The 20,944-nt window shown below is 46.3% G+C and overlaps 1 protein-coding gene across 2 annotated transcripts in view; it reads right to left on the bottom strand.

Annotated features, from left to right (window-relative positions):
- LOC147100008 (NT-3 growth factor receptor-like) overlaps positions 1–20,944 on the bottom strand; it is a 945,826-nt gene that overhangs the window by 16,506 nt on the left and 908,376 nt on the right. For both annotated transcript variants that reach the window (XM_085968572.1, XM_085968573.1), the window contains exon 15: positions 856–1,096. In XM_085968572.1, the coding sequence (XP_085824698.1) occupies positions 856–1,096 (241 nt within the window). The remainder of the gene's footprint in view (positions 1–855; positions 1,097–20,944) is intronic.

The following is a 20,944-nucleotide window of genomic DNA, read 5'->3' as shown; positions in this document are numbered from 1 at the left end:
GGCCAAGGATAGATCTTTGGGAAACTCCAGAGGTTATGGTGCAGGGATGGAAAGAGAAGCCATTGCTGGAGATGATCTGGCTAAGATTGGATAGGTATGAGTGGAACCCAGCGAAGGCAGTCTAACTGAGCTGGAAAATGGAGGAGAGGTATTGGAGGAAGATGTTGTGGTTGACTATGTAATCAAGGATGATGAGCAGGAACACACTATGGTCACAGTTACAGAGGATTTCACTTGTGACTTTGATTAGGACCATTTTGGCAGTGGTAGAAATGTGATTGGAGAGATTCAAACATTGAGTTGAGGGAAAGATGGGCACGAATTTGGGAAGTGACAGCACGTTCAAGGGCTTTGAACAGGAAAGGGAGATTGGATTTGGGGTAAGAGGGTCGAGCATGGTTTTTTTTGAGGAGGCAGTTGGTGACAGTGATTTTGAAAGGGAAGTAAATAGTACATGAGGAGAGGGAACCATTTGCAATGTCAGTTTAGCCTGAGGGCCAGGAAGGGAAGTTGGTTGGTCAGCGTATTTTTGGGAATGGTGTCAACGGAGCAGGAGGTGGGTCACTTAGACGGGATGACCTTACAGAGGGCATCAAGGGAGATGGGAAATAAACTGGAGAGCGGCATCTATAATCATCATATATAATGAATGAGGAACCGACACGATAATAATTCATACTGAATAAGGAATCTACCCTGTAATAATCTGTAGAGAATGAAGCACTTAACCTGTACTCCATAGTGAATGAGGTACCTGCGTTTAATGTCCATAGTGAATGAGGTACCTACCCTGTAATAATCTGTAGTCAATGAGGAACCTACCCTGTAATAATCTGTAGTCAATGAGGAACCTACCCTGTAATAATCCGTACTGTAGACATCTCTTGACATTCCAAAATCGCCAATTTTAACCTGCACAGTTCCTCCGACCAGGCAGTTGCGGGTGGCCAGGTCTCTGTGCACAAAATGTTGTGAGGCCAGGTACACCATGCCAGATGCGATCTGTGTGGCAATGTTTAACATCTGCGAGATGGTCATCTCCCCCTTTAGTCGTGGTTGTCCGTCCACCAGAATCATTGCATCCGGACCGCGAGCCCTGTGAAACCAGTAAAGAGGACCATCAGTGGGGCAGGGTAATCGTGCACACCAAAGCTCCTCTCATTTACTGAAATCTGACTGTCTCAACAGATTGGGTTTTACAAAAACAATTGGACAAGATAATCCCACAGAGAGGCTCATCCAAAATAGGCAGCTCGGGCAGGTTTACACCTCACGGATTAGAATCACATCAGGCGTTTCCCATCTGAACTTTCTCCTAGTACCCAAACATGTCCCTGTTTTACCTTTTTTGAACCTTATACTCATCAAGTGCTGAGAAATGAAAGGAACACTTCCCATTTCAGGCACCCAGTGTCAACATCAAGCACTCCCAGTTTAGGTACAGCAAGGATTACATAGAAAGTAAAGCTCCCCGCTACACTGTTCAATCAAGCACTCCCAGCTCAGGTACAGCACAGTTTAGATACAGAGTAAAGCCATCTACCCTCTCCTCCCCAACAATGTGTCTCATCCCCAACCTCAAAAGAGCCTCCTACTCCATTTTGATTCCCTATAACAAATTCCTTCTTCATCTCTTTAATATATGTGGGTAGAACAAATGAAGTTCAGAGCCAGGATGAGTTGCTAGTCCCTGTGCTTGCTTTACTAGGCCAGAGCGAACTGAGCATGCTCATACCAAACCATGTGACAAACCATGTGATAATACATTACACTGCTTTCCCCGTAAAATTTTTTTTTTACATATTCCCCTCTCAAATACAACAAAACTCTGGTCCCACCTTCCCCAACATTACATGTACCACATAACAAAAACTCCTGTCTTTTTTTCTTTTAAATCAACTACAAATGAACTATAAATCCAGTTTAATAACAGGTTTGCGGAGCCTTTCTGATCCCCTTACAAAAGGTTTTGGCGTTGAACCAATTTTCGGGCTGTTTTGTTCTGGTTCCGAACTCAAAAGATGCTCGTTTCCACCTCAGACTTGTTTGAACCTATATGTTTCACTTCAATCCACTTTGCTGACAAGTGATTCAAGATCACTGTCCAATCCAGGCCAGTAAACAAAACTGATTTCATACTGATGATCCCTGGATGTTCAGTATGAAATTCGGTCAGAATTCTATCTCTCAAAGAAGTAGGTACCACCACTCTGTTTCCCCACTTGATACAACCTCGCTCACAAGACAATTCAGTACAACGGTTATGGAATAATTTCCACTGTGTCCAGACACTGATCAGTCCATCCACTTAAGGTGTGTTCATACACTCTTTTCAGTACTGAGTCCTGAGTCCTTTTGAGTCTCATCTGCAATCTCAGTTACATTCACGGGAAAGTCTTTGTCAACTGCAACTAGCATGAAAATCTCACCTTCACTCCCAACACGAGTCTTCATGTGGCAACCTGGACAAGGCATCTGCGATTGCGTTTTGCTTTGAAGTGCAATATTCAATCGTGTAGTCATATTGTGACAACAACACTGCCCAACATTGCATTCTTGATGCAGCCATTGCAGGGATGGCAGATTTGGGCCCCAACATTGCTAGGAGTAGTTTGTGATCGGTTATCAGGGTAAACTTTCTGCCGATCAGGAACTGTTGGAATTTCTTGATTCCAAATACTATGGCAAGTGCTTCCTTTTCAATTTGCGCGTAGTTTCTTTCGCTCTTTGTGACGATTCGCAACGCGAACGCGATTGGTTTCTCTTGGCCATCATCCATTATGACAGCTCCCACACTGTAGCTAGAAGCATCACACAATAACTTAAGCTCACACTCTGTGTCGTAGTGCACAAGTAGAGCATCGCTAGAGAGACTTCTCTTACAAGCATTGTAAGCTTCCTGTTGTGCTTTCGTCCACTTCCACTGGACATCCTTCTCGAGGAGCTCATGCAATGGAGCTAACATGGTCGCTAACTCAGGTAAGAACCGTGCGTAGTACTGGACCATTCCAAGGAAAGATCTTAACTCAGACACGTTCTGTGGCTTTGGAGCATTGATGACAGCATCAACCTTTTCCTTAACTGGTTGCACGCCATTTGCATCAACTTTCAGACCAAGGTAAACAACCTCGGACTGCACAAAAGCACATTTGCTCCTTTTCAATTTGACATTGTGGGAATTCAACCTTTGAAGCACTATATCTAACACTTCTAGATTTTCTTCCTCGCTGCTTGTTGCAATCAGCACATCGTCTTGATTGCATAAACAATTTGGAATTCCTTGCAAAATGTTATCCATCGTAGCCTGGAAGATTTTGGGGGAGGACTTTACACCATTCGGCAGCTTGGTGTAGGAGTACAGTCCCTTGTGTGTGTTGATGGTGAGATACTGTTGATTCGCTTTGTCAACATTCAGCTGAGTGTAAGTGTGCGACAGGTCAAGCTCAGAGAAAACCTTTGACCCCGAGCGTGCTGCATACAAATCTTGCGATGTAGGTAACGGGTACTGCTCATCGTCAACTGCTTGGTTGATAGTAATTTTGTAGTCACCGCACAAGCGTACAGTTTTGTCTGCTTTGGGCACTACCATAATCGGGGAAGCCCATTCACTTTTGTCAGTTTTTACCAGCACTCCGTTCTCTCTGAGTTTCTCTAGCTCTTCCTCCACCTGACTTTTCAATGCATAGGGGACCGGCCTTGCCTTACAATAGACAGGCTTTGCGTTGGACTTGATGCGGATATACCCATAACTGTCTGAGAACATGTTTTTATACTTGTTCAGCATTGTGTCGCATCGCTTCTTTGAAGCATCTACACTGAAGATGTTTTTCCAGTCTAGTTTCAACTTTCTCAACCAGTCTTTGCCCATGAGGGTTGGCCTGTTGCTGTAGCTCACTACAATAATAGGCAGCTTTACTGACTGGCCATTGGGCTGAACTGTACATTCCATTTGTCCACATGTCTCTAGGATTTCTCCGGAGTAGGTTTTTAACTCTACATTACTCTTTGTAAGTAGTATTTGATTAAACTTACTCTCATATGTGTCCTTACTCATGATAGAGCAGTCTGCCACCTTGTTAATGCATATAGCAATATATTGGTCACTGATAAAAAGTTTTGTACGGAGGTCTTTCTCACAACTGCTAGCATTGCTGCTAGTGGCATAGATACTGTCGATGCCTAGTTCTTCATCAGGTGTGTTCACCTCAATATTGTGAATTCCTCTCTTTTGTTGTCGCTGCTTTGTATTGCCACTAGAATGATTCTTAATTCCTGCTTTCGATCTAGCTCTGCAAGCTGTTGAAATATGGCCTTGCTTCTGGCAGTGAAAACACTTCGCATTTCTGTATTGGCAGGACTGTGGTGAGTGATTTCCATTGCAGTGATAACAATTCACTGAACTGCTCTCACCGACATGCTTTTGACTCGGTCTCACAGCTTTAGGTTTGACGGTGACTTTGTGACTGTAGACCTCAGCTGCACTAGTCCCTTGAGTTGGACGGAGCTCCCTAGCATTCTTAGACGCCATCTCCATAGATAGAGCAATTTTGCATGCTATGTCAAACGTTAGGTTCGGAGTGTTCAGTAACTTGGACTGTGTGCGCTCATCCACCAGTCCACACACAAACTTATCTCGCAACGCACGATCCGACAACGTGCTGAAGTTACAATGCAAAGACAGGTTCTTAAGAGCTACAATGTACTCACTGATGGTTTCACTTTGTTTTTGGTTTCTGGTACCAAACTTATAGCTCTCTGCTATTTCTAACAGCTTTGGGTCGAAATGGTCCTCGAGTTTCTTGACAATGTCTTCAAACGACGCACCCTTCGCTTTCCCTGGTGCGAGTAGGTTTGTCAACGTTCAGTGGACATCTTGCCCGATCTCCGTTAGAAAACTGGCTTTCTTGCGTGCACAAATTACTTTATTTTGAGCTTGAACATTCTCATCTGCACCTTCAGTTTCAATGTTATTGGCCTTAAAAAACATCTCAATCCGCTCAATGTAAGAACTGAATGGTTTGCGAGCTCGGCCATACATACCGAGGCTTCCGATGAATCCTGTAGGCGCGGCCATGATTGTCCCGATCCCGTCGAACAGTGACTCTGCACGCAACCTGTGTACCTGTGTGAATCAACACCGCTGTTGCTGTGTATACATACACACGAAAGCGAAGCACAGACGATTCTGCATCAGCATTAACAGTAAAACATTGCAAAAATTCAGTTTAGGTGTCACAAATTCACCTTAAACTTTTCCACGCGAAGGTTGAACACTGTGTCCTTCCTGTAATGTATATACCTTTAAGGGGGGAACTATGTTTTACAGCTCATGTATACTGCAGTACCGGCAGTGACCACACCTGTATATAGCACTGAGTAGTAATCTGTACAGATCAGTTGCAGTGTGAGCCATGTTGAGTAAACACCTGTTGTACCGTTCTCCGCAGTCTGTGTCTTATTATACACGGACGCAACACTTCCATGATCTCTAAAAATGGCTTTGGGATCCCATCCTTGTCGCCAAAATGTAATATATGTGGGTAGAACAAATGAAAGACAGAGATAGGATAAATTGCCATTCTATGTGCTTGCTTTACTGGGCCAGAGCAAACTGAGCATGCTCATACCAAACCATGTGATACTACATTACAATCTCCAACAGCTTTTTGACCTGTTTCAACCAGAAAGCACATTTACAATCAAAACACTGCAATCTCTCTGTTCTGTCTGTTTCCACTGTCCCTGGGGCCACTGTCACTCTCTCCTCTGCAGCAGCACACTGATGTTTGACTGCCTATTTGTTAACTTGTGCGTAATATTAGATTGATGACTGGAATAATAGGATACGTTTCAACAGTACAAATGCCACTCTAAACACAGCCCTTGATCTGTGGTAAATGCACAGAGCGACTTGCTACTTATTGTCAGCATTCTGTTTCACTTTCTGTTTTGGACACGACAGGTATTATAACTGCCTATGGGGATGAAGCTCTAGCTTGAAATTGCAGACAGAGAGCTCCAGAATACATGCAGAGACAAGTTCAGATTTCCCCAAGAATAAACAGATTAGTTCAAGGTATTTGCCCATTTCTTGGAAAGATCGTTATTATGTGTGCATGTGAAAGGCTGGAAACCTTGAACTGAAAACAGCAACGAATAAAACCTCCAACATGGATACCCAGGGGAATAACAATCCAGAGCAATAAAACTCCTGACGTGAGCACCCAAGGGTATAAAACTTTTGATGTCAGCACAGTAGGGAATGAAAAGAAAGACTTGCATTTAGATAGCGCCTTCCATGACCACCAGATGTCCCAATGCACTTTACAGTCAATGAAGTACCTTTTGAAGTGTAGTCACTGTTGTAATGTAGAAAACGCGGCAGCCAATTTGCACACAGCAAGCTCCCACAAACAGCAATGTGATAATGACCAGATAATCTGCTTTAGCGATGTTGATTGAAGGATAAATATTGGCCAGGACACCGGGGATAACTTCCCTGCTCTTCTTCAAAATAGCACCATAGGATCTTTTACGTCCACTCCAGGGCAGACAGGGCCTCGGTTTAACGGCACCTCAGACAGTGCAGCACTCCCTCAGCACTGCACTGGAGTGTCAGCCTAGGCTTCTGTGCTCGTGTCCCTGGAGTGGGACTTGAACCCACAATCTTCTGACTCAGAGGCGAGTGTGCTGCCCACTGAGCCACGGCTGACACGGAAACCAGAAAGTTCTGAGTGAATAAAATTCATCTCGATCTAGGTCCAGACATCAAGAAATTAGTTATTATTATGAATTCCTGGGGAGGTTTTATTATTGACTGAATATTTGGAATCCTTCCTCTGACCTCTCCCAATCCTCAAGAGCTGGCACATTGACATTGGGCTTTGTCTGTGGAGTAGTTCACTCGGCTAATTGCTTTAGTGGAAGTGATTTGTCATTTTCCTAAAGTCCCAATGAAAGTACTTTTATTACCAAGTTGTGAACATTTATAAAATGAAGATATTGGTGCAGATAGAAATATTCTGGACAACCTTATGGCAGGGTTGTGCTGTGACCGGTTAGAGACAACCTGTCAGAGTTGGACAAGCTGGATCTTAAAGTGTCTCATTCTTCACTTCTGCCGATGATTGAAGGAAGGAAATGAGCAAAAAAGGAAGAGAGGAAAAGGAGGAGGAAAGGCTAAGAGGAACCAGATCTCTTACTGTGTGACAGCTCCAGCCTACCAGAAATGGCTTCACTCATAGAAATTTGATACTGAATTGCATCCAATGTTTTATTGGTGACAGGGACACACATGAACCAGTCTCTACAAATCCAGTCATGTCTGGGAACTGAAAGTCGGACTCCAGTAGGCAACCATGTTGGCCCGGAACTTGCGGTCCTGTTGATGGCGAACTGGCTGAGTTGAATTTTTCAAGTAGGTGAAATATGCACCACTATTTATTTCAGCTTCTACAATTTAAATGTTTGTCAGGTACAGAGTTCACATCTGATATGTATGTTGTGGAATTGCTCTTTGTTTTATCAATTGAGTTGTTCTTTCTGGGATTCAATCAAACCCTGAATGGCCTGGTTTTATATTAGCTCTAAATGTGTCGATGCATAAACAGGAATAAAACAAGCCAGATAGTTCAGATTGTCCCTTTGGTTTCTAACATTGGTTGATAGAAACTTTGAAGAAGTAATTCCCTGTCCTATCTACTTTTGATTTGAGCGTTCCTCTTTGTTAGCTCTGTTAGGTGACAGAACGGCAGCCATGTCATTGAAAGCTCCCAAGCCGGAAGCTGCCATCGGACAGAACGTGCAGTCTCTTTTTATTACTGTACAGTAATCATTGCCTGAGTAAAGCCAATCAGTTTAACGAGTGGAGAGGCTCTCGCTCTTGCGCCTGCTCTTTTTCCGATGCTGCAGATCTTTCCCATTTATTCGTCTGAAGCATAGCTCCCAGGACGTGTGCGAATGAAGCCATCTATTTTAAAAGAAAGACTTGCACTTGTATAGTGCCTTATCGCATCTCCCAGAAACGTCACAAAGTGTTTCACATATAGCTGTAATTACAGGAAACTCTCGATTTACCGGCAGCTAAATAACCAGAAATCTCTGTTAACCGGCAAAATTCAGGAGTAGGTTCAGGTAAGTTTTACTTCATATTAGTGGTCGTTCCTGGATCTGTGGCTGTGTAACCGGGGCTCCTACACTTGTTGCTAAGCAACAGGGACGCTTGGTCTGTGGCTGGAGTTCCTGCACCTGTTGCTAAGCAACAGGGAAGCCTGGATTTGTTGCTGTGTACGGAGCTCTCGTACCTTTTAACTATACCTCTCTGTAATCCGGACTTTTTGATAAACCGGCACCACGCGATAAAAAAGAGTTTCCTGTATTCTGAAGACCAGTGATTGTCTTTGTGTGGACAATGTGGCGGTTATTTTCTGTAAAGCAATGAGATCAATGGCCATTTAATCTGGTCCTGTTGGCTGTCTGAGGAATGCTCCCCAGGGCACTGGGAGAACGCTTTGCTCTTAGTGCCTTGGAATCTTTCTCATACGCCTATTTGTTTATCACTTCAATTTAGATAGGAACAGAGCAATTCAGGTCCATCATTATTTTATACAGTATTTTTGCTGAAAGTAAACATCGCTTTAAAAGATTTTCTGGAGGTGTACATTCTGTTAACTTCGCAGCAGCTCTTCAAAGCTTGTTTTACACAAATCCTGATAACTGCCTCTGATAACCAACAATGTCTCTTTCTGATCAAACTCATAATCTAACAAGGTTTGGCAACAAAATCTTCCAATTAACTTTTCACTTCCTGTTTTTGTTAATATTTGTGACAGTGTTTGCAAAGAGTAGGAGAAAGTAAAACGGATTAAATTTAGCAAATGGACAATTGCATAACATCCCCGTTTATTGTGAGTGGGTGAGGGTGGGAGAGAGAGAGAGAGAGAGAGAGAGAGTGTTCGTGTGTGTGTTCATACACGAGTGAGGTATTTAAAATGATTAAGGGATTCAATAGGGTCGATACAGAGAAACTATTTCCTCTGGTGGGGGAAATCCAGAACAAGAGGGCATCATCTTGAAATTAGAGCTCGGCCATTCAGGAGTTAACTCAAGGAGCACTTTTCCACACAAAGGGTAATGGAAATCTGGAATTCGCTCTCCAGAAAGGCTGTAGATACTGGGTCAATTGAAATTTTCATGACTGAGAGTGATAGAATTTTGTTAGGTGAGGATATCAAGGGATATGCAACAAATGCGGGTAAATGGAGCTGAGGTGCAGATCAGCCATGATCTCATTGAATGGTGGGTCAGGCTTGAGGAGCTGAAAGGCCTCCTCCTGCTCCTACGTGACAGAAGGCAAGACAGAGAGAGAATTTGTGAATTCTTGATCATGGTTTGTTATCTCTAGAAAATTACTGCTAAGGAGGAACACCGGTAAATACTCGGCCAGTCAGATCGACGGGTCTGACAGGGCACGTGCACTGTAGTCTCGTGCCCCGTATGATGCATGTAAGCCAGCGGCTTTGACCTTCCATTTCATTTCCCCTCTCCCTGTTCTGAAAGCTCCCAGTTTGTTTATTTATTTCTCCCCTGACAGCCGCTTCCCGGAGGAAGCCACTCGCTGCCTCACTCCTTCCATCAACGGTGACAATATAATTTGTGGCCATTGCTTCTCAGCGACATTTCCATGGCCTGCTGGGCCAGTGATCTAGTGGCTTCTGAATGATTGCATCAGCGAAGTACGGCAGAAGCACGAGACATTCGGCACAGCTTAAATCCCCGAAGGAAGGCCTTTTTAAATTAAAGAGGCAGTTTCCGCACCATCGGTCACCTTTATGGTTGAGTATTTCCTCTAAACACAATAAGCAATAAAACATCGACCTTTCCCACTGACAACCCCTGCTGTTGGCTCTGAATGGATTAGGTTGATAAAACTGCATGCAGGAATGTTACAAACCTTGTGTATACACAGCACATAGCAGCAGCACTCCCACTCCCACTCAGTCCAGGCGATAATGAACATTGTCCAATTACCCAAAGTGGTTGTAGCTTCATTCGGACAATCACAATATTTGGTTAATCCTCCAGTTCCCAATCTCAAGCTTTCGCTGGTTTTGCCTGCAGCTCTGTGACAGGCGGTGTATAGGGGCATGAAAATCTTGAGGCCTGTGTTTGCTTCCAGCACTGAGACGGGGAGCCCGGAGTTCACTGTACTTGTTGGAATCCAGGACAGTCATGAAGAAAATCACTGGGTCAAAATAGGGTTTCCAGCTCTAGTTGAATGTATTCCTGGAGGTTCTGTCACATGACCTCCTGCCTCCAACTGCCCTGCCCCCACACTCCTGCCATTGGTCGCCAGACATGTCCATCCTCACGACGCCCCGCCTCCCCACGCCAAGTGAAAAGTCAAAAGACAATTCATTGCTCAACTGGATGACTCGTGACTGTCAGTCAAACAGCCATTTTTCCCCATCTCCAATATTTTTATAATAATAAAGAAAGGAAGACTTGCATTTATACAGCACCTTTCACAACCTCAGGACGTCTCAACGCGCTTTACAGCCAATTAAGTACTTTTGAAGTGTAGTCACTGTTGTAATGTAGGAAACACAGCAGCCAATTTGTGCACAGCAAGCTCCCACAAACAGCAATGCGATAATGGCCAGATAATCTGTTTTAGTGATGTTGATTGAGGGGATAAATATTGACCAAGATTCAGAACTTCCCTGCTCTTCTTCGGAATAGTGGCCGTGGGATCTTTTATGTCCACCTGAGAGAGAGCAGACGGGGCCTCGGTTTAACGTCTCATCCGAAAGACGGCTCCTCCGACAGTGCAGCTCTCCCTCAGCACTGCACTGGAGTGTCAGCCTAGAATTTTGTGCTCAAGTCCCTGGAGTGGGACTCGAACCCACAACCTTCTGACTCAGAGGTAGGAGTGCCACCCACTGAGCCATGGCTGACACTAGCTAATAAACAAAAGTGTTAAAAGAAAATGAAAAAAAACACTATTTTTATTGCCCAACGGAAGGTTGGCAACCATAGTTCAAAAGCATTATTACAGTTTTAAGGAGGGATATCAAGCTTCTGAACACCAAAGGGCAGTCTTTAACACAGGAACAAGGGCAGTAATGCTCAAATAGGTAGCAAAGAATGAGTAAGATTACATAAATCCATAAAATGTTCCTCTCTTCACCACTCCAAAGGTTGACAAAGGTTGGTTTTCCACATACTTATGAATATTTCCATATGAATACCACCCACATTATTCAGGTGGGCGGAACTGTTGATGATACTCAAAACCTCAAGTTTATCAATTTTATAAAATTTTAGATTTGAACAGTGTGACCCAGCAGGGAGCTCGAGATTGTTGAGAGTCATAAACCAAATGTACATCATTTTCTTTAAGAGGAATGTGGAGTGGCAATTGTTCACCGAATACTTCAAGCTGCGATTCTGCTTCCCCAGAAAATGCCTCAAGGCTAAAGGCATCACAGAGCAAAATACAGTAAATACTGCAAATTCCCCCAGAGCAGTTGCATCTTTAATTCAGTACAATTTTATTTACAGCTTTTGAAGTATAAATGGATAGAAACATAGAAATATAGAAAAATAGGAGCAGGAGTAGGCCATTCGGCCCTTCAAGCCTGCTCTGCCATTCAATATGATCATGGCTGATCCTCTATCTCAATACCATATTCCCGCTCTCTCCCCATACCCCTTGATGCCTTTTGTGTTTAGAAATCTATCTATCTCCTTCCTAAATATATTCAGTATAGAATCAATTTTATATGGGATTCCCAGACCTGTGCCAACTTTTCCTGTTGTCCCAGCCTGGGCCTCCTGCAGGATTTGCGCCTAACTGCAGGAGGAGCAGTGGGATGGGAAATGTCATTCGTACCGATGGGTTGGCCGCTAACTCTATGGACAAGCAGTTCAGTAAATTGGGACTTTTGTTCAGAATCAGCTGAGGAGGCCCTTCAAATCCAAAGTCTGAGATTGAAAACTGCAAAGGCAAGTTATATGGGCACCGTTGCTTAGAATCATAGCATGTTGCAGCACAGAAACAGGCCATTAGGTCCGCCAAGTTTACATCGGTGCTTTTCTCCACATGAGCCACCTAGCCCTGCTTGCTCCCCATATTCATAAATTTTCCTACTCACCCAGGTTTCTCAGTGCAGAAACCGGTCTATAGGATTGCAGAGCAGCTTTACTCAGTGCTCCTATCACTGGAATGTGTGTTCAACACAGCCCAGACTGATAGGTTGGAAGTCACCTCTCTCCCTGCTGTAAGTGTCCACTGTGAAATGAGACTGAAGCTATCTCAACCCTCTTCCAGTTGTATAGCGACCACAGTATGAAATCTCACACAGTGCAGCACACACCTTCATCCTCACTCAAGAGAATCTGATGTGGGAAGTGCAAGAATTCACGTCGATGTGGTACAAGTGCTTTTTTGAAGGTGGATTTGAGACTTGGGGCTCGATTTTCAGTGTGCTGTGGAGTCGGGTTTGGAGGCGTGCGGGGGGTTAAATTCCCGAAATCAGGGGTCCCGACCCCATCCTACCCCCAACCCGTCTCCATGCCAATTTCAAAGGAGGCGGGTACCCGCCCCGCACTGGGACCCGCCTACCCGAGGTAGTTAACAGGCAGTTTTTAGCCTAATCTCTATTTTTAAGCTTGAACTGTGGGATTCCCGACGGCTCCAAACCACGCCAAGTTGGAGGAGTCGGGCCGTCAGGTTGAACGGCTTGGAGGGGTCGAGATGTCGGTGTTCAGGTGAGTGATGTGTGCATGAGTGCAAAGGTAAGTGTGTTTGGTGTGTCTAAAGTGATTAAATAAGTTTTACATACCTTTTCTTACCTTTTCAGCCTTCCTTCCTTTAGGTTCGGGGAGTCCCTCATCTCACCGGCACAGAAAGCAGAATGGCTGCGAACTGTCAAAAGTGACAGCCTGCAGCTTTCTGTGCAGGAGAGATTTCTAACTGAGTCTGTGGAGAAGGACTCATGTTAGAAGTAAGACTGTCAGTGTTTGACAGCTTCAAACAGCTGTGAAACGCTGATATTTCATCTGTCAAAACGTCTTGACAGATGAAATTTCAGTCTGTGACGTCACCTGTTGTCGGGTGGCCCTTAATTGGCCTGCTGAGCCCGCTGGGTGGGCTCAACAAGGTCAATCAAGTTAAAATCGCGAGGATTGGCCGCATCTCGATGGAGGCGGGACTACAACTCCGAAAGTTGTAGTCCCGCCTCCAACCCGACTTCTGAATGAAAATCCAGCCCATAGCACGAGGGGAGGGAGCTCTATGCTCCTGGCCTGTGCTCAATGCCGACACTGGGTGGAAACATGTCTCACTCCCTAGCACTACCATTCCTGTCTCTGATGAGCACATTCACTCCACCTCCCACTAAAAGAAATATAAATTGCATTGGGAATACACAAATGTGGCAGAAGTAAAAAGCACTGTAATAGAACATTCATCTGCTGCTACAACAACAACATGCATTTATATAGTGCCTTTAATGTAGTAAAACATTCCAAGTCACTTCACATCAGACCAAATTTGACACCGAGCTACATAAGGAGATATGAGGACAGATGACCAAAAGACTGATCAAAGAGGTAGGTTTTAAGGAGCGTCTTAAAGGAGGACTGAGGAAAAAAAAGGCTGAGAGGTTTAGGGAGGGCTTTTCGAGCTTATGGCCTAGAAAGTTGAAGGTACGGATACCAATGGAGAGAGGAAGGAAATGGGGGGGGGGGGTGTACAAACATAGAAACATAGAAACATAGAAACTAGGAGCAGGACTAGGCCATTCGGCCCTTCGAGCCTGCTCCGCCATTCAACGAGATCATGGCTGATCATCCAAACCCTAGCACCCGGTCCCTACACCGACAGCCATCCCACCCAAGCCCTATCCCTGTAACCCCGTAACCCCACATATTTAATCCCCCCTAACACTAAGGGCCAATTTTTTTTATCATGGCCAATCAACCTAACCCGCACATCACAAGAGGCCAGAATTGGAGAAACGCTAAGTTATTGGAAAGTTGCAGGAAGAGGTTATAGAGATGGGGTAGGGTGAGGCCATGGAAGGATTCGAACACAAGGATGGTCATTTTAAATGTGAGGTGTTGCTGGACTGAGAGCCAATATAGCTGAATGAGCACACGGGTGGTGGGTGAACGGAACTTGATGTGAGTCATCTACACTAAGAAGGCCAGTCAAGAATCTGTGCTGGGGCCTCTTTTGTTTTCCATTTATATAAATAATTTGGATATATATGCACAAGGGGTATTATATAGAAGTTTGATGATGATAATACCAAATTAGGGAGCATAGCAAACTCTGAGGAAGACTGGAGGAAGCAGCAGGAGCACATGAACAGGTTAGCAGTGGGCAGATAGGTGGCAGATGCAGTTCATTGCAGAGAAAGATGAAGTAGTACATTTTGGGGAAAAAGAACAGTGAAAGAAAGTGCATCCTGATTGGGAATGTTCTCAACAGAGTGGAGGAACAGAGATCTGTGAGCTAATATAGAGATCTTTGGATGGAGGACCTCATCAGGATGGTGCAACCTTACTTCTATCTCCTAGTAATGCTGCCTCCTTGGTGAAGCAAACAAAACACGGGAAAAAAATACCTGGAAATCAAGAAAAACTCTTAAAAACACCACAAAACGACAAATGGGATTCTGGGTTTTATACATATGATGAATCTTTCGGGTCCTTGTGCACGAAACACAAAAAGTTAGCATGCAGGCGCAGCAAGTAATCAAAAAGGCACATGGAATGTTGACCTTTATTGCAAGGGGGTTAGAGTATAAAAGCAGGGAAGTCCTGCTACAACTGTACAGGGAATTGGTGAGACCACACCTGGAGTACTGCGTACAGTTTTGGTCTCCTTATTTAAGGAAGGATATACTTGCATGGGAGGCAGTTCAGAGACAATTCACATGGTTGATTTCTGAGATGAGGGGGTTGACTTATGAGGAAAGGTTGGGCCTATACTCATTGGAATTTAGAAGAATGAGAGGTGATCTTATTGAAACGTATAAGATACTGAGGGGGCTCGACAAGGTAGATGTAGAGAGGATGTTTCCCCTCGTGGGGAAATCCAGAGCTCGGGGGCATAGTTTCAGAATAAAGGGTCGCCTTTTTAGAACTGAGATGAGGAGGAATTTTTTCTCGGAGGGTCGTAAATCTGTGGAATTCTCTGCCCCAGAGAGTCGTGGAGGCTGGGTCATTAAATACATTTAAGGTGGAGATAGACAGATATTTACAAGATAAGGGAGTGAAAGGTTATGGGGAGCGGGCAGGGAAGTGGCTTTGAGCCCAAGATCAGCCATGATGTTATTGAATGGCGGAGCAGGCTCGAGGGGCCAAGTGGCCTACTCCTGCTCCTATTTCTTATGTTCTTATAGGGGCATTGGATTGAATTTGTACAAGATATTTATTAGACCACAGTTGGAGTATTGCATTTAGTTCCGGACACCAATTATAGGAAAGATATTAAGAGTCATGGAAAGGGTGCAGTGAAGATTCACTAGAATTATATCAGACAGGAGAGGGAAAAAAGGCTCAAAAAATTGGGGCAATTTTCAGTGGAACAAAGAAGGGTGAGGGACATCTGATAAAGGCTTCCAAAACCATGAAAGGATTTGAAAGGGTAAATAGTGAAAAATTGTTTCCACAGTTTGGCGAATCAGTAACAAGGGGATACAAATTGAGGATAACCACTTGATTAACGAGGGGGGGGAAGTTCGAAGACATTTTTCTCACATGGAGGGTTATTAGAACATGAAAATTTTTATCACCTGGTACTATAGTATCACTTAAAAAAGAATTAGATATGTATTAAAAAAACAAAAGTGCTGTAATGTCTGATTCTATAAGGATAGACCAAGGAATTTCATTTGCCTGATAATATCAGCAGCACACTGACAGACCCTTTCAGTCCTCCCTTCTGTCCTCTTCTCAATGTAAAGCACTTTGAAACATCTTTCTGTGCCTGCGGAGCACTCCAGAAATGCAAATTATTGCTGTCTGCTAGCTCTGGGAGCTGAAGACTGATTGACGTGCTGAGTGTAAATAAATGCTCACTTATTTAAAGAACAGAGAGCAGTCCGCATGGGATTCACGCTCTTACCTTTTTACACTGGAATCATAACATTGAATTCTTGCTGGCAGACAAACTGGTTCTGTGGTTATTGTCCATCTGCAGGCAACCTCTTCAAGAGTATTTTCAACTACCTAGCTTCCATGCTCTGGAATTCCCTCCTTAAATTGCTCTAGCTCTCCACTTCCCTTTCCTCTTTTAGGACCCTCCTTAAGACCCACCTCTTTGACCAAGCTTTTAGTCATCCCTCCTAATATTTCCTTCTTTGGGTTGGCATCAATGTTTTTGATTATGCCTGTGTGAAGCACTTTGGAACATTTTTCTATGTTAAAGAAAGACTTGCATTTATATAGCACCTTTCACAACCATCGGACATCTCAAAGCGCTTTACAGCCAATGAAGTACTTTTTGAAGTGGAGTCACTGTAGTAATGTAGGAAATGCGGCAGCCAATTTCCGCACAGCAGGCTCCCACAAACAGCAATGTGATAATGACCAGATAATCTGTTTTTAGTGATGTTGATTGAGGGATAAATATTGGCCAGGACACCGGGGAGAACTCCCCTGCTCTTCTTTGAAATAGTGCCATGGGATCTTTTACATCCATCTGAGAGAGCAGACGAGGCTTCGGTTTAACGTTTGATCTGAAAGATGGCACCTCCGACAGTGCAGCACTCTCTCAGCACTGCACTGGGGTGTCAGACTAGATTTATGTGCTCAAGTCCCTGGAGTGGGACTGTGAACCCACAACCTTCTGACTCAGAGGCGGGTGTGCTACCCACTGAGCCACAGCTGACACTATAGGCACTATATAGAGTTGTTTTTGTTCTTCTAGTAGTTGTACCACTAAGGAACACTAGACTGCTCCTGCAGTCATGTTTATCCAACATTTTAGGGTGTCTCAAGGCAGGACATCACATTATGCTGGCCCCAGAGAAGATGGTGCCACCCTTAGACCGCTCCCCCCCACCCCAACCCCACCAACAACCACTGGCTCTTAGATCCTATCACACCATCATCTATCTTGTGGTACTTCTAGCACAAACTTGTCTGTGAATCGTAAGGCACATTGCTCTGGAGATGGAGGCGGGTCTTTAACTGAATTAAGGCACATGCTCGGTGCCCAAAATGGTCTTAGATTTACTCCAATTGACTTCATGTCCAAAGAGTTTCACCTGGTTTTCTATTGTAGGGTCTAACATGAATCAGCCATTCATGAAAGAAAGACTTATGAAATAATACTGTGCGGCCTGCAGGTGGTGCTGTTCAGGGAGAGTATAAATACTCGGGCACGGGCCCAGCTTGCACAGGACATTCTTAACAGAACTAGTGAAGGACACAACTAGACCTCCATGTTGTAAAACAATTGATTAAAGCTTTGTTTAACGCTTAGACCAAGTGCCTAGTAGTTTTCTTACATCAGGGTCTATTGTGATTTGCTTGGCTTGGTTAGTAGTACAAACCTGTGCAGGGGGAAACAGATAGTCCAGCAACAGCACTAACATATCTCCCCCTCATATCAGCAGTAAAGGCAAAATAATGTTAAAATAAAAGGGGAAAAACTACAAATATTGGAAATCTGAAATAAAAACAGAATGTTCTGTAAATTCATAGCAGGTCAGTCAGCATTTGTACAGAGAAAAGACATTTCAAGTCTGTACCATTCATTATAGCTCAGCAAAAATGCCATAACCTTTCTTTTCTCTCCACAGATCTGCGATGTACTTCCTCAATTTTCTGTGAAATAATGTGACCTGGCCAGAAAAGAAGTGAAGGTTTTCCTCAGAGAGGTCACATTCTGAGGTTGACAGGTGTCCATGTCTGAAGAGCTAATTTAGTGCCAATTAACCCATCCAAAGAGTTTCCCTGGTTTTCTGCTGTGGGCTCTCAATGTTTCCCCTGGTTCCCTCCAGGAAGAGTAGGTGAGCTACCAGCTTGCCTGCACAACCCCAGTGTTAGAAAGAAAGACAGACAGACAGACGGCACCTCCGACAGTGCAGCACTCCCTCAGTACTGCACTGGAGTGTCAGCCTAGATTTTCGTGCTCAAATCCCTGGAGTGGACTTGAACCTTCTGACTCCAAGGCGAGAGTGCTACCCACTGAGCTACAGTTATCAGTGAGTTGTTCTGCACACAGAATTCAGTTGCTCTGATAGGATCTTATTAAAAGGAAACACTAACTTGTTCTAACTAGGATTCCTCCGCCTCTCCTGTTCCAGTGATCATCAAGTTAATAACCTTCCCCCTGATACTTCCTCTTGAACTTCAGTTTCAGCTGAGTGAGTTGTCAGATTTAACGCTAATTATCCTAGATAAGGATTGACTCCTTTTAGCTGCTGAATTCATTCTTTTAATGTTCAAAGAAACAGTTTGATGTTGAGATACCGCGGCAAACGTGGGAGTCGAGACAGAGCTATTGAAAACACAGCTTCTTTATTCTGACCACATGGCAAACAGGAACTAGAAAAGCCCGCGCATCCACTTAAATACTTCCCAGACAGGAAGTGCTCCCGGCAGCCTGTCCCTGCGGGAAACAAGTTGCTGGAGGAAAGGGCCCCCGGCTGGGGGCTTCTGCTTAGACTGTCTGTGCCGCCGTGAGCGGATTATGTCCAGTGGTGGCGTGTCGCCACAGAGCTCCCCCCAGAATCCGCTTAGGAGGAGTGGACGAGTCGTGACGGTGGTCTAATGGTTCTGCCGCAGCGGCTCTGAGTGGTCGCCGGTCTGGTTGGTTGGGTCGGGCGGTTCGCCGCCGGCTGTGCTGGCTTGCCGGGAGGACGGCCTCTGGCTGGAGGCTGGGCCACGGGGACCTGTTCCCCTGGTTCTGTGTGTGCTGGTTTGAGCCGGTCGATGGAGACTGTCTCGACCCTGTCGCCGAGTCGCGGCTTGAATACCTTGTCCCCGGTTTGTAGTACCTCGTACGGACCGTCGTACGGGGGTCGCAGGGGCCCGCGGTGCGCGTCGTGTCGCACGAAGACGAAGCGCGCCTGCTGTAAATTTGGCGGGACGTGAGGTGCGAGTTCGCCGTGTCGGTTGACCGGAAGTGGGGCGAACTGCTGAGCGGAAGAGAAAGAGTCAAGCCGCTGCTGTTCGGCCGACCAAGGCTTGGTAGGCTCCGGAAGGAATTCGCCTGGGACGCGCAGCGGTTGTCCGTAGACTAACTCCGCTGCCGAGGACTGGAGGTCTTCCTTGACCGCGGTGCGTAGGCCGAGTAGCACCCACGGTAGGCGGTCAGTCCAGGTACTGTCCTGCAGGCCGGTGCGGAGTGAGGCCTTGAGTGACCTGTGGAAGCGTTCACAAAGTCCGTTGGCCTGCAGGTGGTACGCCGTGGTGCGGTGGAGCGTCACCCCGAGGTTGCGTGCTGTGGCCGTCCAGAGTTCGGAGGTGAACTGGGCGCCTCTGTCGGAGGTTATGTCGGCCGGTACGCCGAAACTCGCAACCCAGGTGTTAACAAACGCCCTGGCAATGTCGGCTGTGGTGGTGGAGGTCAGCGGCACTGCCTCAGGCCAGCGTGTGTAGCGGTCGACCATCGTGAGGAGATAAGTTTGGCCTTGCGATGGCGGCAGGGGACCGACGATGTCGACGTGTACGTGGTCGAAGCGGCGGCTGGGTACCTCGAAGTCTCCCAGGGGTGCTTTGGTGTGCAGCTGTACCTTAGCCCGTTGGCAGGCGAGGCAGGAGGTGGCCCAAGTCCGAACATCTCTGCTAAGGCCGCGCCAGACGAAGCGCTTGGAGAGGAGTTTGACGGATGCGCGGGAACCCGGGTGAGAGAGCCCGTGGAGCGCGTCGAAGACGCGGCGGCGCCAGGTCTCAGGGACGACCGGCCTGGGTTGGCCGAGTGAGACGTCGCACGTGACTGCCGTGGCTTCGGGCCCGTGCGCGACCTTGGCTAGGCGTAGCCCTGGCAGGCTGGTAGCCGCCGAGAGGAGGTCTGGGTCCGTGAGCTGGGCCGCTACTAGTTGTGCGTAGTCGACCGCGAGGTGATTCGCACAGACGGCGGGACGGGAAAGGCAGTCGGCGACCACGTTGTCTCTACCGGAGACGTGCTGAATGTCCGTAGTAAACTCGGAGACGGCCGCGAGCTGGCGTTGCTGCCTAGCGGACCAGGGTTCGGTGTGCTTGGCCATCGCGTATGTGAGTGGCTTGTGGTCCACATACGCGGTGAAGGGGCGGCCTTCCAGGAGGAACCTGAAATGGCGGACCGACAGGTGGAGCGCGAGAAGCTCGCGGTCGAAAGTGGAGTATTTGACCTCCGGGGGGCGCAGTTGGCGGCTGTAGAAGGCAAGTGGCTGCCACGCGCCATTGACCCACTGCTCGAACACGGCCCCGACCGCGTGGTCGGAAGCGTCGGTGGTGAGCGCGACCCGGGCATCGGCCCTCGGGAGCGCGAGCAGAGTGGCGTTGGCGAGCGCGTTTTTGGTGGCGTCGAAGGCGGCTGCCGTGTCAGTGGTCCAGGCTACGTCCATCTTGCCGGATTTCCCTCGGAGGGAGTCGTATAGGGGCTGCGGCTCTGGGGATGAACCTGTTGTAGAAGTTCACCATCCCGAGGAACTCCTGGAGGCCCTTGATGGTTGTGGGGCGGGGGAATTGCTGGACGGCCTGCACCTTGTTGGGCAGGGGGACGGCCCCAGCAGGGGTGATGTGGTGACCGAGAAAATCGATCGCGGTTAGGCCGAATTGGCACTTCGCCGGGCTGAGGATGAGCCCGTGTTGGGCTAGGCGCCCGAACAGGATGCGAAGGTGTTCGAGGTGTTCCTGTTTGGAGGAGCTGGCCACGAGAATGTCGTCTAGATAGACGAATAGGAAGTTCAGGTCCCGGAGGACTGAGTCCATAAGGCGC

The sequence above is a fragment of the Somniosus microcephalus genome, chromosome 27, assembly GCF_052327205.1.
Source record: "Somniosus microcephalus isolate GS21.2 chromosome 27, FLI_Smic_1.0, whole genome shotgun sequence".
Lineage (NCBI taxonomy): Eukaryota > Metazoa > Chordata > Chondrichthyes > Squaliformes > Somniosidae > Somniosus > Somniosus microcephalus.
This window is presented reverse-complemented; position numbering and strand designations above follow the sequence as displayed.